The following is a 16262-nucleotide window of genomic DNA, read 5'->3' on the forward strand; positions in this document are numbered from 1 at the left end:
AGACTTCACCTTGCTCTCCTCCAAGTACAGAATTTAATGTTAGCTAGCAGGATTTAATAGTACACAGTTTGCTCAGGCAGTGAAAATAAATTTCCGAGTTGTTAATAAAATATAAAAATAACAAACATCGTTGTAATTCATGAGTCAAACTTCAAGACAAATGAAGTGCACATCAGTGTGATCCTAAGATGATATATTGAACAAATGCTATCACTGTACTATATTTCTTCCTAACTTTGTTTATTTTTCCTAGGGTGAACTGACTATGACCAGTGACATGGAGAATTTGCAGAATGCTATCTTCTTTGACCAACTACCAGATTCTTGGAATAAACGAGCCTACCCATCAATGGCTGGGCTAGCCAATTGGTTTGTTGACCTCCTTTGTCGTATTAAGGAGCTGGAAACGTGGACATCTGACTTTGCCCTCCCTTCTGCAGTATGGCTTGCTGGCTTTTTCAATCCACAGTCTTTCCTCACAGCCATAATGCAGTCTATGGCACGGAAGAATGAGTGGCCTTTAGACAAGATGTGTCTTCAGTGTGATGTTACCAAGAAAAACCGCGAGGATTGTAGCAGCCCCCCTCGTGAAGGTGCCTATGTACATGGCCTGTTTATGGAGGGAGCCCGTTGGGACTCACAGGTACTCAGTGAAATTTATCTCTATAGTTCTAATCAAGTTTAAAAATTGTCATTATTTTTCTCAATTGTTTAATAACTATGCCCGTATTATTTGGTAGTTCAGAGCATTTAAATAAAGCAACTGGATTATCTTTCCACATTTGCACAGGTTAATTGAGTACACAGAAACTATAAAAGGAATAGATTTAAAAGTAACAACATTGCTTCTGGGCTTTTTAGTATACTAAACATTCAATTCAAGGGAACCAGGGATTATGGGTACTCCTTGAAGTGTTTAAGTTGTTTCTTTGGAGACAGTTTTTTTTTATGCTGCTTGGCATTATTGCAATGCATATCACATCATTCTTTCCAAAATGCTCAGTTCTATTCATACTGTTGTGATAAAGCTAGTCCTTGTGATATTTCCTCAATATTTATCATCGTGTATATCTTTTACCAATTTACTACTGGAGATAAACAAACAAAATAGACTGAAAATCTTGCAGAAGTCAGCAAAAAAATTTAGTTTACTATCTATCTATTGAGTTCCAACTCAACACCCCCCCCCACTGTTAAGTTATAGGTCGCAAAGTTAACTGGAACAATAATATAATAACTAATGCTATAAGAATAGAATAGATTCTGGGTATCCTTGTTACTGTAATGTTTTAGAAATAAACCAGCAGCAAGAAATTTTACACTGAGTTGGGTTTTAATGTTAAAACCACTATCTTTATTAGTATCTACTTTTAATATTGTAACTTAACCAAGATAAACAAATGTTAACAGTGTTATGTGTACATATGTGTGTAAAAATAGCTCCCAAACTGTGTTGAGCTTTGGGAAACAAGGCTTAGGGTCTTGAGATGGTAAAGTAGGAAAGTTCAGTCATCCACGGAATAAATGATAGGTGAGAGATATTTGTAATCCAGCGTGAAACATAGAGAAAAGGTGGTTACGTCGAATTCCTCAGGTAAACAAAAGTATCATTGTCGAAGATCTTGCTCGTTGTGTCGTTCCAAATCCACACAAGCTATCACCGGAAGTGACCTGTCACAGGGATATAGTCCTCGAGGGGTTGCCGCACAAGATACCCAGGCAAGGGTTAACACATAAGTGGTCTCCGCAGGATATCATGAAAAATCAGGAAGGTAAATGCATAGCCTTCAAGTCCACACAGAACTTAATCCCTAAGAGCAGTGTGGGTATTGCCCATGCATATGGACTGTGGGGTTCAAGAATATGGCTGATTTTACTTTTCAAAGGGAAATCAGTGATGGGAAATACATCCATATTCTGCTAGGAACACTCAGATTTGGAAAACAAAGGCTACTTATGTGGCATTCTAAGCTTAGTTTTTCTGGGCAGTTGTAGAATGAATATCTATTTCGATAATCATAAATTATTAACTGGCAAGTTTAATGCAACATTTGTACATGTGATACAAAGCTGACTTTTTAAAACATGTTCATTGCAGTGTGAATAATGAATTAATGAAGGCTTCTTTTTGATGGACAAAGTAGTTGACATGATTTCAGGTTTTCATCCATGAGATGTATTATGTAGATCATAATCTACTGCTCTGGACACTTTTTGAATAGAAAGAGTTCAATCAATGCATATGCCAGTTTGAATTTTGCCTTGAATGATGGGATTTGGTTAATTAATAATCTAATCTAATAAAGGATCATCATGGTTATCATAATGTGATAGAATTTTATCTTAAGTTTGAGAGTGACACATTTCAGTCAGAAATCAAAGTAGAGTTTAAAGTAAATTTGTTATCAAAGTGAATATATGTCACAGCATCTATAGTAAATTCAAGAAACACAATAGAATCAATGAAAAACCACACCCAACAGGACGGACAAACAATCAATATGGAAAAGACAACAAACTCTGCAAACACGAGAGAGAAAGAAATAATAATAAAGAAGGATAAACAAAGAAGTAATATATATCAAGAAAATAAGATATAGAACCCTTGAAAGTGTCCATAAATTGTGGGGTCAGTTCAGTGATAGAGCTATTGAAGTTATCCTCTCTATTTCAAGAGCCTGATAGTTGAGAGGTAATAAATTTTCCTGAACAATTTGTCAGGACTCACTGAAGGAAGAGCTAGTAAGAGTAAGTAAGACTAGCTCTTCCTTCAGTTAGTCGTGATGAAGGGTCTCGGCCTGAAACGTCGACTGTACCTCCTCCTAGAGATGCTGCCTGGCCTGCTGCGTTCACCAGTAACTTTGATGTGTGTTGCTTGAATTTCCAGCATCTGCAGAATTCCTCGTGTTTGTGAATAGAAAGGCAATATGGCTTACACCAGAAGTGAATGCAAGATTAATTAAAATGGAATTAGACACTAGTTCAGCTGTTTCAGTCATTCCACAAAATGAGTTGGAATGGCATTTCAAACATACTAATCTGAATCCTGCAGATAACCAACTAAGAACTTATACTGGAGAAAAGGGAACTGTGGGACATTCGTGACAGTGAAATACAACAACCAACAATGCACATTGAGCTTGTATGTGGTAAAAACAGGAGGACCAGCATTGTGGAGATGAAAGTGTCTGAGACAACTACAACTTAAGAGGAATGCCATCCACCATTTGCATGTCTCATTCCTTGCAATGAAGCCAACTGAAAGTGAATTTAAAAAGGTACTGGGTGATGCCACAACTGTCTCCATGAACCGTTGCCCAACAGGGGACAAACAGGAGTTGGTACCAACCTCTATGCCTCTGGTTGGAAAGCATATTGGACCAAAGAAGGACCATGTTGCTCAGAGAAAGTGTAAAAGTGATGAAGACACTGGTCTGACTTCAACAGTTTTTGTAGGTAACATTATCTGAGGAAGCCTCTGATATGTTAATGAGTCAGTTACTTCTGAAATGTGGCTTGGTTTTAAGCTGGAAGGAGCTTCAGGGAAGTTGCACTCATGCAGTCTTTGTCAATATAATGATCCAGAATCTACTCTGCATACATTAAGGTTATTGCATGAACTTCAAGTGAGAGATAAAAAGCTGCTTCTAAACCTATATGCAAACACCAAAGCCCAGTTAGATGAATGGAAGGCCAAAAAGAAAGGAGTCAATGGAGATACAAAACCAGAGGATTCATCAGATGACATTGTGAATGAGGAAACCAAGTGGAGAGATCAGATCATAAAAAGGATAATAGAAGGATTAATAAGAAAATTCTCCAGTGAATTAAATGCATCTTCTCAAGATCATGATGCACAAACTAGAAGAAAAAAAAGGAAGAAGAAAAGTATCCAGAGCTGTCAGAACCACTTCCTGTAATCTTGGAGTCAACTGCTACAACAACCTCAGAAGAGGCCCCAGAACCTGAGATTGTTTCAAAGCCACAATCTCATCTGCCAAGCAGAGTGATCCCCCTTGTCAGGAAAATCGTTGTCCCACAAGAGTAGGGAAGAATAGTATTATATAACATACTGCGTATATAATATACTTACCCCTAGCGGCTGAAAAACAAGAGACCCCGCAGCTTGAGGCCCGAGTGCTGCTAAAAAAATCTGCAGTTGGCCACAACAGAGCTTGTCTTCAGCCGAGCAAAACCCTATGAGGGCAGCTCTGACTCCTTTCTGGACACCATGCCACACCGCCCATGATGAAGCCCACGGCTTCGTCCCCTCGCTCCAGATGACTACAAACAGGCGACACTGTGATTTCAGGCCCAACCCTCACCCCCTCCGTCCACCCCTGCTTGCATCCAATAAATCAGCGAATCGAACTTGGGGTGTATTGATTGACAATGTCAGAGGGGTCGAGCAATCATAAGAAAAGCGACCATGATGGCCATTTGCTAGTAGACTCTAAGCCTCCATCGACTCAGGCAGCAGCACGTTGCGCAGCTCCTTCATTATCTCCGCCAGTGAGCAACTCACTGGTGGTACAGATCTGCAGTCCTTTGAGTTCTTAACGTATAGCAGGATCTTGTGATCATTAGCCGTATGTATCAGTAGAACAGTAGCACCATTTGCTGACCCAATAAAAGCCGCTGCAACCAGTCGCACCATCATCTTTCCAGAATTAGTTTAATGTTTTGAAGTTACAAAGCAACACCCCCTGTCACTATTCCATTCCTGTTCACTTTTTTCTATCAACTCTTAATAAAACAATTATTGACCAGCAAGATTCATGCCTTGTTCCTGACTCCTGAAAGAACCTTGGATTTAAGCATCAAAATCCATCAACTGGCATAGTCGGCAGGAGTTTAAAATTTGTTATAATCAAAGAGAAAGGGGAGAATGTTTAAGGCACAGCAAAAGGAATAAGAACCTCCTCTGTTGTCAGAGAGGAAAGTTCTGGCTTCAAATATTGGATAGAAATCAATATTGAGAACTGCAGTGTTGCTGTTAAAAAGAGAAACAGCTGTGGAGATATTGGTTGCAGTCTATTTGGTCAGACAGCCATCTATATATTTTGGTACTTGGTGAAAGTAGTGGTTGTACGATCTATTTGGTCGCAATCGATTTGCTTATTGGAGTAACCTATATGGTTGCAATCTGTTTGGTTCTTGAAGCAATCTATTTGCTATTTGGTTGCAATCTATTAATATTTCAAGGTCTTGGTCAAAGTCATAAAAGTACATACAGATTAAGATTGAATCTAAACAGTGACCAAAGTCATGAAACACTAAGAACCCTTACCAGAAAAAATGCATCTCAGCTAGATAAGATCAATGAAAAATCCAGACAAAAAATACCAAAGTTGTTAAGTTTACTCAGAATAAGAAGGAATGCATTAAAGTCTGGGAAATGGCTGCTACTGATTTCAAGCTAATCCCTTGTGTTTGTTTTCATCAAATGTGTGAGCTATTGCAAGAGTTAATGAGGCGAGTAAAGTCTTTTATTTGTTGAAAGGAACATGAAACTTGCAATAAACTACAAAAACAGCATGGAAAAGACAGTTAAAAATCTAACGATCAAATCTTTACATGAACTGAACGAGCAGAAGAACAATGCGGTAATTCAGTCATGTACAATGTATGGAGTTTCAAAGCAAACTGAAATAAAATGGAAAATGCAGCCACGTCTTCAAGAGAACGGTCCTGCTAGTGACACTTCAGGTGATGCTGCAAGTGATGCTACTGCTGGTGCTCTGCTTTGGGATACAACTACTTCTGAAGCTCTGCCCAAGGAATTATAGCACACATCGAATGTTCTCTGTTTTTAACACCACCATCCAAATGAAAATTACAGCCTATATAGGACAGTCCTCCAAGACACCATCTGATCTCCGAGGAATTACAGGATAGACGTGACATGGACTCTGCAACGGTGCCCAAGGACTCAAGTGGGGAAAGCAGTGATGGAACAATAAGATTGACAGCTATGTCATAGCTTGCTCCAATACAGTTTAAACTTCAAAGTAAATGTTATTATCAGAGTACATGTATGTCACCACGTAAACCTCAAGATTCTTTTACCTGCGGGCATGCAGTATTGAATAAGTATTTTGTAATTAGATTATTATTATCTGTAGATTAGAATAGATTTTTGTTATCTCTATTGTTTAAAAGTAGTTGTTTTGTGCTGAGCGCCTCTTTCTCTAGATCAAGTAGTAAGACCCCCTGTCACAGTTCTGTTCCTGTTCTCTTTGTTCTAGCAGCTCTTAAGAAAAAGATCGTGAAGCAAGTTTTGCCTTGTTCCTGATTTCTTGGGTTTAAACATCGAAATCCATCAACTGTCATGCCAAATCTTCACAAACTTCTAAAGGAGTAGAAGCACTGCTTTGCTTTCTTTGTGGTTGCACTTGCATGTTGATCCTCTGAATTTAATGGAAGAATTTAATGTTGCTGACCCTTTCCATCTCTGATCACCTGATAAGGACTGACTCACGGACCTCCGGTTTCCTTCACCTGAAGTCAATCAGCTACTCAGTCTTGCTGACATTAAGTAATAGGTTCTTGATGCGGCACCTCTCATCCAGATTTTCAATCTCCCTCCTATATGCTAATTTGTCACCACCTTTGATCCAACCAGTGACGGTGGTTTTGTCAGGAAGCCTAAATATGACATAGGAGCTGTGCTTAGCCTCACAGTCATACGTGTAAAGCAAGTAGAGCTGGGGCTAAGCACGTAGCCTTGTGTTGCACCTGTGCTGATGGAAATTGTGGAGGAGATGTTGTTGCCAATCTGATCTGACTGGAGTCTGCAAGGGACAAAATCAATGATCCAATTGCACAAGGAGGTATTGAGGCCAAGGTCTTGAAGCTCCTTGATTTGTTTTGAGGGGCTTATTGAATCCAGACTTGTAGTCAATGAAGAGCATTCTGATGTGTATATATCTTTGCTGTACAGATGTTTCGGGGTTGATCAAAGAGCCAGTGAAATGGCATCTGCTGTGGACCTGTTGTTCTGGTAAGCAAACTGGAGCAGATCCAATTGTAACCCTCAGGCTCATCCAGCTCTTGTTCTTCTAGGGGAAACAGCCTTAGGGGACAGGCCAAATTTCTTTAGTTTTCTCAGGAAGTAAAGGCGCTGGTGGGCCTTCTTGGCAGTGGACTCTGCCTGGTTGGACCAAGTCAGGTCATTTGTGATATTGACCCCAAGGAACTTAAAGCTTTTGACCTGTTCCACTTGCACACCACCGATGTAAATTGGGTCGTGCCGTCCGCTATTCCTTCGTCTTGCTGACGTTGAGGGATAGGTTATTGTCTTCGCACCATGCCACCAGGTTCTTAATTTCCTCTCTGTACTCAAACTCATTATTACCCAAGATACAGCCTACAATTGTTGTGTCATCAGCAAACTTATTTATTGAGTTCCATGGAAACTCAATCTGAATATAGTGTTAGTAATGAAAATTTTAAAAAGGGCCCAATTCAAGGAAAAGTCCAAAGTTCACGTTGGAGCTCACTCAGTAGTCATTCTTCCACCATTGATCTCAGAGCACCGCCGACTTTCGGACCCTCAGATTGCAGTCCATTCTGTCCGGTGATCGACCAGTTCTCTCCACACGCATCTTCCCTCTTCATCTCTCCTCGACAAAGACCGCAGAAAAACATCTGTCTAGATTCACAAGACAGAGTAACAATCTCTTATTGGCTAACATGCATACCAAAGTCCTGTTATCTCCAGTCATAACCCAAACATTGCTGCTACAGAGAAGCCGTTACCTCAGCAGTGAACATTATAGAGAAACCATTACATTAGCCTTAGCAGTGAAACATTACAAAGAAGCCATTACATTAGCAGTGAATCCTTACAGTATGTTACACAGGTCTTGCTTCTCAGGCAGGGGTTGATATGTTTCATCACCAACCTCTCAAAGCAATTCATCTCAGTGGATGTAAGTGCTACTGGCGACAGCCTTTGAAGCAGGTTACCACATTCTTCTTGGGTACCAGTATAGTTGAAGCCTGCTTGAAGCAGGTGGGTACCTCAAACCGATGAAGAGAGAGGTTAAAGTTATTAGTGAACACTTCAGTCAGTTGATCAGCACAGGACTTTATTACTTGGTAGGTATCCCATCTGGGCCAGATGATTTTGATGGCTTCACTGTCTTGAAGGATATTCTCATGTCAGCTTTAGATACTCAAGTCATAGGATCATGGGGGTCTGTAGGAGTTTGTGAAGATTCCTCCATGCTTTTGATGCTCAGAGCAAGCATTGAGCTCATCTGGGACAAAAGCCTTATTGTCACTTGTGTCACTTGGATTCACTGTGTAAGAGGTCTGTCGAGCGTTTTTGAATGATTCAAGTTTGGTCTGCAATTGCTACTTTGTACGTGAGATTGTACCTGGACCTCTTGTATTTTAATTGGTCATTAGAACTGAATGCCACTGATCTGGCCAGTAGTTTGTAGATTTTGTGGGGATCCAGGGCTTTTGACTGGGGAGGACTGAATGATTTTGTGGGGACATACTCAGCTACGACTGTTTTTATACAATCTGTGACAACTGTGGTGTATTTATTCAGATCCCCTAATGAGCCCTTGAACACAGCTTAGTCCTCTGACTTGAGGCAATCCTATAGCCACTCTTCAGCCTCCAGCAAACTCATCTTTGTTGACCTTATCTTTGGAGCCTTGTCCTTTAGACTCTGCCTGCACACAGGTAGGAGAAGGACAGCCAAGTGATCAGATTTCACAGAATATGTTCTAGTTATGAAACAGTAGGCATTCCTAATCATAGAATAGCAGTGGATGGGTGTGTGGGGACTCCTGGTGCTGCAGGTTATATGCGGATGATAATTGGGCAGATATTTTTTTCAAACAAGCCTGACTGAAGTCTCTGACTATGATTTGAAATGTGTCGGTGTAGGCTTGTTTGGTGATGGCAGCATTCAGTATCTCGAATGCCTGATTAGCGTTGGCTTTTTGCAGTATGTAAACTGCGGTCAGGATCACGAAGGAGAACTCTCTTGGTAAGTACAACAGTTGTCACTTAATAGTTAGATGTTCCAGTTCAGGGGAACAAGTGTGTGTCAAAACTGCCACATCCGACCACCACAAAGTGTTTTTCGTGAAATACAGACCACCACCTCTTGCCTTGTCTGAATCAGCTGTCCAGTCCATCCTGTGTATCAAGAAGCCTCCAAGTCTTACCAATGTATCTGGTGTGGCTGGGGTAAGCCATAACTCTGTGAAACACAGAACACAGCAATTCCTCATTTCCCTGCATTACAGCAATCTTACCCTTAGATTCTCACTCTTGTTCTCCAGCAGCTGTACATTTGCTAACAAGATGCTGCACAGATGAATTTCCATCTCTTGGTGTTTCAGTCTGGCTTGGAGACCTCCCTCCTCCCTCCCTTTTAGCCATGGCGATGTAACTTCATCCACTTAAAGGAGCTGTGGAGGGAATGGGACTAATGTCCTGCTTGAGAGTTAAGTTTACTGAGTCCTTCAGAAGATAGTGAAATCGCTAGTTAATTGAGACGGTTCAAAGGGTACTGTACATTGCTTAAAGGGAAATTACAGGCAACAGATTGCAGTGAGCGTAATTTAGAAGAGGTATATTTAGAAGTTTTGTAAGCAGCCTGCAAGATGTCACCATGGTTCAGTGACGCTAACTTGGGGGAGAAAGTTATAGAGCCAATTAACTGTTACTGCTGCTAGATCTAAGTTTGACCTCGACCTTGAGTGCAGTTTGCACATTGTCTCTTTAGTTTTCCTCAAGATTCTTAGGTGCACTCCCACATCACAAAGAAATGCTAATAGGTTAATTGACTACTGTAGATTACCCTTGAAGAAGATCATTGGAAAAAAAATCAAAAGAAGAGTTGATGAGCTTTTGTTTAAGAGAATATATTTCAGGGGTACAGGAAATTAAAGAGGGAATGGGACGAAGAGAATTGTCCTCCTCAAAGCAGGCATGGACCAGTTGGGCTTTGTGAGAAGTACTGATTGTTTTTAAGGGCAAGTTAGAACAGTAAAGGTTTTGCTAATAAACAAACTAAAAATATTCAAAGTATTCCATAAATCTTAACAAAGGTTGCATTCTATTAATAATATAAATATTTATTCAAATATCATTAACCAAACAGAACTGCATTAAATGCATGCAAGGTTGAGCTGGGAGAGCTTTAGTTTTAGCATACTACACCAGAAGGCCATAATGAGATAGATAAGATGGAGCATGTAAACAAGTTGTTAAAACATGAAAGCACTTTTCTGCCTGTGTGAAAAGGGATTAGCCAAAGTAACAGAAGGAATTTTAATGGTGAATAAAATAATTACTGTGCCCCTGAACAAATATTTTGTACACATCTTCATTGAAAAAGGCCCAATAAATCCATCAAAGATAACGGAGAAACAAAAGTATAAATGAAAAGAACCTAAATAATTAACATTAATAAAGAAAGAGGACTGGAGATGGATGGAGAGAGAAAGAAAGAGAGATAAAGAAATTTAGTTGGAAATTCCTTGTATTATAATTAATGACTGGTCACAAGACACTTTGTGGCATCATTAACTTAATTTTATGAAAGGGAATTCATTTTGATAGATCTAATAAGAATATTTTGTGCATGTAATCAACAGGGTACATAAAGGAGAGTCAGTAGATGAATGATCTTTGCAATTTCAAAAGGCATTGAATGAAAGAACAGATGTTGGTACAGAAAATAAGGGCTCATGGTGTTGGTTAATATATTCACAATGATAAAGGAATGGGTAGATGACAGAAAACAGAGTGAGAATAGTTTCATATCAGTAGCTGATCTGCATAATTTAATAGATGGACACTTTTACATGATCCCTTGGTGTGAGATTTCTAATTAACTTTTCTCTCAATGCAAATGCTTCCTGACATGCTGAATACTTTCAGGATTTTTTTGTTTTTATTTAGAAATAATTGGGTCATTTTCAGTTAGGCAGCTTGTTACTAATGAGGTGACACAAAGATCAGCTTTTACAACTTACCTAATGACCTAGAGGTAATGACAGAATGTAACTCTTGTAGCAGTGCAAATATGGTTTGGAAAATGAGCTGTTGGGAAGTTACAAAGTTGCTGCAAAGAACTGTACACAGATTAAATAATGGGGCAAGAACATGAAATACATAGAAATAGGAATTTAATCATTTTGATGTTATGAAGTGGAAATACATATTTGCAGTTATAAGGAACTTAAAAGTGTTGGTGTGCACAGTGATGTAGAGTGCTGATATATACAATGCAGAATAGAAAACCTTGCAACTGTACAAATTTTTTTGGTGAGAGCATATCTAGAGTTCTTTATGCAGTTTTGGTCTCTAGGTCCAGGGAGAACTTAATGTAATTCTCTCATGAAAAGCAATTGAATCAGATTGTTCAATATTTACCTGAGATTAGATGAATAAAACATGATCGCTGTTGAACATAAGATTCTAAGTGGGATTGACAGAATAGATCCCAGTTTTTCTGGAAGGAGGCTCTCAAACAATAGGATATAGATAGAAAGTTGGGCATCTTTAGTATTTCCTTTCCTCTAACATTGCTAATGCTTAATCTTAAAGTTAAGATTCAAGGCAAAGATCAATAATGTTTAAACACCAAGCTTTCAGTGGCTTTGAGGTAAAGAATAAGACTTGATTTTACTGAATGTTCAAGCAGGCTTGAACAGCCAGAAAGCCTTCTCTTACATTAGAATTTTAAGGGCTTAAGTCAAAGTCACCATCAAAATCTTACATAGCAAGTGTGGAACATAAAATAAACTCACCTCAACATGTCTTTTTACAGTTATGGTTGCCAACTTTCTCACTCCCAAATAAGGGACAAAAGTAGCAGTAAAATCCCGGGACACTTTACCCCAGGGGAGACTGCCATGACCATGAAGCCTTGCATGGGCACCTGTGTGCGCATGTGTGACGTACGCATGTGATGTGTGCATGTGCGTATGTGCCGATTTTTTCCCCCCACTAATCGGTTTTGCCTTCGTCTTCCCGACTATACTGTACATACATTATTTCTACTTTATATAGGCTGTGTCTTTATCATATCATTCCTGCTTTTACTATATGTTAGTGTTATTTATTTTCGGCTTTATGTGTTATTTGGTATGATTTGTTAGGTTATTTTTTGGGTCTGGGAACACCAAAAATTTTTCCCATATAAATTAATGGTAATTGCTTTTTCGCTTCACGCCATTTTGGCACGAAAGGTTTCATAGGAACGCTCTACTTTAGCGGGGGAAATATGGGACAAACCAACTTAGCCCAGTATACGAGATGTCCCGGCAAATACGGGACAGTTGGTAACCCTATGTTCAAGTTCAGCAGTGTGTGACAGGGAATGAGGAAAGGTGCAGCTGACTCATATTGCTCCCTCACGGCCCAGTAGCTTTGCGGCCTGGTACCGGAACACGGCCTGGTGGTTGGGGACCGCTGTTCTAAATAGTAAGAAACACAGGTTTGCAAAGAAGAATTTCAGGCCACATCATGACACGTGTAATTGATACCAATTATCAAGAGATACGAATTATCAAGGCAGTCCTTTAGTTCCTTTCGATAACCATTATTGTTAGTGTGCTGAGTTAATTAGAAATGCATTCAAAGATAGTTTAAAATGCAGTAATTTTAAGTTAGTTTGGCTTCAGAACAGGGCCTCTGCCCAAACTTCAAATCTGATTTAATTTTAACCATTTCTTTAACTTGGAAATTACCAGATCTGTGTAGCAGATTCTTGGGAAGAATTCCATCGCCATGGGAAAGGCTGGTGATGGAGAGGCTGGAATGGTAGTACTACTTCTGTAGTACCAGAACAGATGATGTCAAAGATATCTTGCAAATCAGACATGATGCACGTCGGAATTCTAACCAAGGTTATGGATTTCATCAGATCATTCCCCAAACCAAAGTAGGGAGACCTGAGGTTGCCACTCCAAGTGAGAGAGAGCCCATGAGTATTGTTGGCATTAGTTTGAACATTATATGTTGATAAGATAAGTAGGCAGAGGAGGTATATCATTGGTTACCTTGGCTCTCCCCGTAGCCTATTTCTTCAACCAGTGGTTGTTCTAGTACAGGGCGGGAGTAGAAAGGTTGGAGTTAGGTAGGCATTGTTGGTGACATTCAGCATTGTGCTCTGTAAAGTGGTGGCATTCCACACTGACCCTTGAACTTTGTGGTCATTTATTATGGCTCACTTTCAAAATTTGTCTGACTTTAACAACCAGTTTGCAGTTTATTAACTATGAAGGTGACTGCATTCTCCATAGTTTGAATCTGTCAGGAGGATTTGCAGTAAGTGAGAGAAGTTTGAAGGATTTTGTTGCTGGTTGGAGCAGATTTGCTTTTTGGCGGTGTGCTGCTGCTTTTCTGTCATACTTACTCTATCAGTTTTAAACTTGAAGTACAATGTTTGTTTCTCTGTAACTGTATCCACTGATGGAATGATTTTTCACTTAATGTAATCCTGAGCATTTATTTCATATTTAAACAATGCCAATTAAATGTGGAAGACTGCATATTTATAAAAATAAGTAGATGTTACTTGACTTTCCATTCTCATTATCTCTACATAACATTCAACAACCAAAAGATTTTATTTATTCATTTGGCAGTTTACAGATTAACTCAATTCCTCTGTGGTATGTGCTGTGGTATGTGATATTTGGGACCACTTAGCGAACAGCCGGCGCAGCCATAGCAGCACTTCATATAGGATATCAGTTAAATATTCATGTACATTGATGGAGCCTGGAAGTGGATCTGTTTTTTTTTCAATCACAGCTTAAGACAAGTGAGCTTGTTTTGCAAAGAAGTGCCTGGTTTCTGCCCAGGAAATTATTCCCATCTCCAGGTACTGCTGAGTTTACCTCTGCAAATACAAATCTGACCGACTATTAGCCAGAAAGTGTTCCATACGACGATGGGGCCAGTAGGTGTGGAAATGATTCAGTGTACATTCAGCAGCAGATGAAGCAGTTTCTGGAAGTAATGTCCTTCCTTTCACCTTCACTCTGTTTCTTTCCCTGGTCCAATTTACTCCATTTAACTTATTTAAACAGAAAAATCTTCCAATGTGAGACATCCTTGATTAATGACTACATTGCTTAAAACCTGAATATTTGAATGTTTTGCAGAGGCATCAGTAGATTGTATGAGATTGTTCAATTGTGAAAATTAGTCTAAGTAACTATTAGCTTTTTGACATTGCCTATGAAACCAAAATGTGTTATGTAAATCTACTTCCAGATATCATCATATTACATCATTCATTTATTGCTAAGCCTTCTTGCGTCCTGTGGATTTGAAATACGTTTTCATCAATCAGTACCTCGCATCTGAGTGTCAGCGATGATCAGGCTCAGTTAGATGGAAAGGGAAGATCATTTTCACTTTCTCCAAAAACATGCATTAATCCCAAACTCAGAATGGCATTCAGTATGGACAATTCCCTTTTCCACTCTGACCACCTGAGTGCAATATAAATTGACACAATGTACACTGAGTTGAAGTGTTCAGCCAGAGAGTGGGGTGTCCATGGAATTCATTGCCACAGAGGGGTGTGGAGGTCAAGTCATTGACTGTGTTTTAGACTGAGGTTGATGGTTTCTTGGTTGGTATTGGGTTTAAGGAGAAGGCAGGAGTATAGGGTTATAAAAGTTTAGCCCTGATTTAATGGTGGAGCTGACATGATGAGCCAAATGACTTAATTCTGCTCCTCTGTCTTTTGGTCTTTTCCAATTTTAAGCTGTTTCAATGAGTTAAAATCCAGTTAAATACAACCTTTTCTTTTTGTGACTTAAGAACATAATAGAAGGCCCTTGAGCCTTTCATAAAAATAATAGCTTATCTATGTCAACACTATTTTTAACACATTTTATATATTCTTTGATTCCCATAATGTCCAGAATGAATACAATGGCCAAGTTTTCACAGCTGGCCAGGTAGGGGGTGCCAAAGGATTTTCTCCTAAATGATACACTACACCACCAATCTCTTATTCTCAAACTGTACCTGGCTTGGACAACTGAGACAGGGAAACATCCTTCTTGCTGCCAGCCTGTCAGACTCTTTAAGGATTATGTAAGTTTGTATGAGATTCACCTTCATTCTTCTAAATTCTGAAGTAATCCAGTACCAGTGTACTCACTCATTGTTCGTGTGGCAAACCAACCGACACTGTCAATATAATACCTCTTCTCTGCATTCTCTCTATGGCAAGTGTAAGCTTTCTTAGTTAAGATATCAATGTATTATTCTTGTATACTAGAGTTGCTGTTGTTATTGAGTGCTGTCAAGTCGTCATTGACTCATGGTGACCCTATGGATAATATAGTTGTCCACAGGGTTTTTCTGGCAAGATAAGGAAGTAGAATGCCAGGCCTTTCTTCTGCACAGATATTGCTGCTGCCCAACTTGGGACCCAGCTGGATTTGAACTCAGGATCATCCGCCTCGAAGTCCAGTGCTGATGCCACTACACCACAGGCCAGCCTGTAATCAAGTATAGGGTGCCAATTAAAGCACCAGTTTTAGAGGAGGAAGTAAAAAGAGATTTTATTGATTACTTGTTCTTTTCCCATGTTTTTCTGGAAGTTCCCATTTCTTCCTTCTCATATTCTTCTTGCTTGTTTCTTCCTATTTCAGTTGATATTTGCAAGTCTTTTTGGCTGCGTACCTCAAAGTTCTTCTATGTTTATTTCTCTTGATGATAAGTATACCCTGAGGCTTGATTAACCTGTGCTCATGTTACAGCACAAGGTATGATATTTATATATCTTGTCCTATTCAGATCTTGTTTTCTACACCTGTTTCTTCTCGATGTTTATGTTGCATGTTTAAAATAGGTGCAAAATACATTGGGGGGAAGGGAAAACATGTCAGTATTCAGCTGTTTCAATAGCAGTATTTGTGCTTCATGCTAGAAAAACAAGAATATTCAAATGCTTACTTTACATATGGGTACTTATTTATAGTAATCCTACTTGTTACTCTTTTAGCAAAATGCTGGATCTATTATGTCTCCTTAACAGTGGCTGGAAACTTATAAACAGTCGAGAAACAAAACAGTCTCTAGTATTTGAATTCTTTAACTTGTTTCATGTGAATTCAATCTTAATTGTATGATAGCCACAACATTCACTGATGCAGCAAAGTTCAAAGTAAACTATTTTATCAGAGTACATACATTTCACCACATAGACACTGAGATTCTTTTTCCTGCAGTCATATTCAGCAAGTCTATAGAAC

At 39.2% G+C, this 16262-nt stretch overlaps 1 protein-coding gene across 1 annotated transcript in view; it reads left to right on the forward strand.

Moving 5' to 3' along the window:
- Nucleotides 1-16262, forward strand: part of dnah9 (dynein, axonemal, heavy chain 9) — a 586329-nt gene that overhangs the window by 547010 nt on the left and 23057 nt on the right. The window contains exon 68 of the mRNA XM_072242702.1: nt 254-643. Within this exon, the coding sequence (XP_072098803.1) occupies nt 254-643 (390 nt within the window). The remainder of the gene's footprint in view (nt 1-253; nt 644-16262) is intronic.

This window comes from Mobula birostris, chromosome 24 (assembly GCF_030028105.1).
Source record: "Mobula birostris isolate sMobBir1 chromosome 24, sMobBir1.hap1, whole genome shotgun sequence".
Lineage (NCBI taxonomy): Eukaryota > Metazoa > Chordata > Chondrichthyes > Myliobatiformes > Myliobatidae > Mobula > Mobula birostris.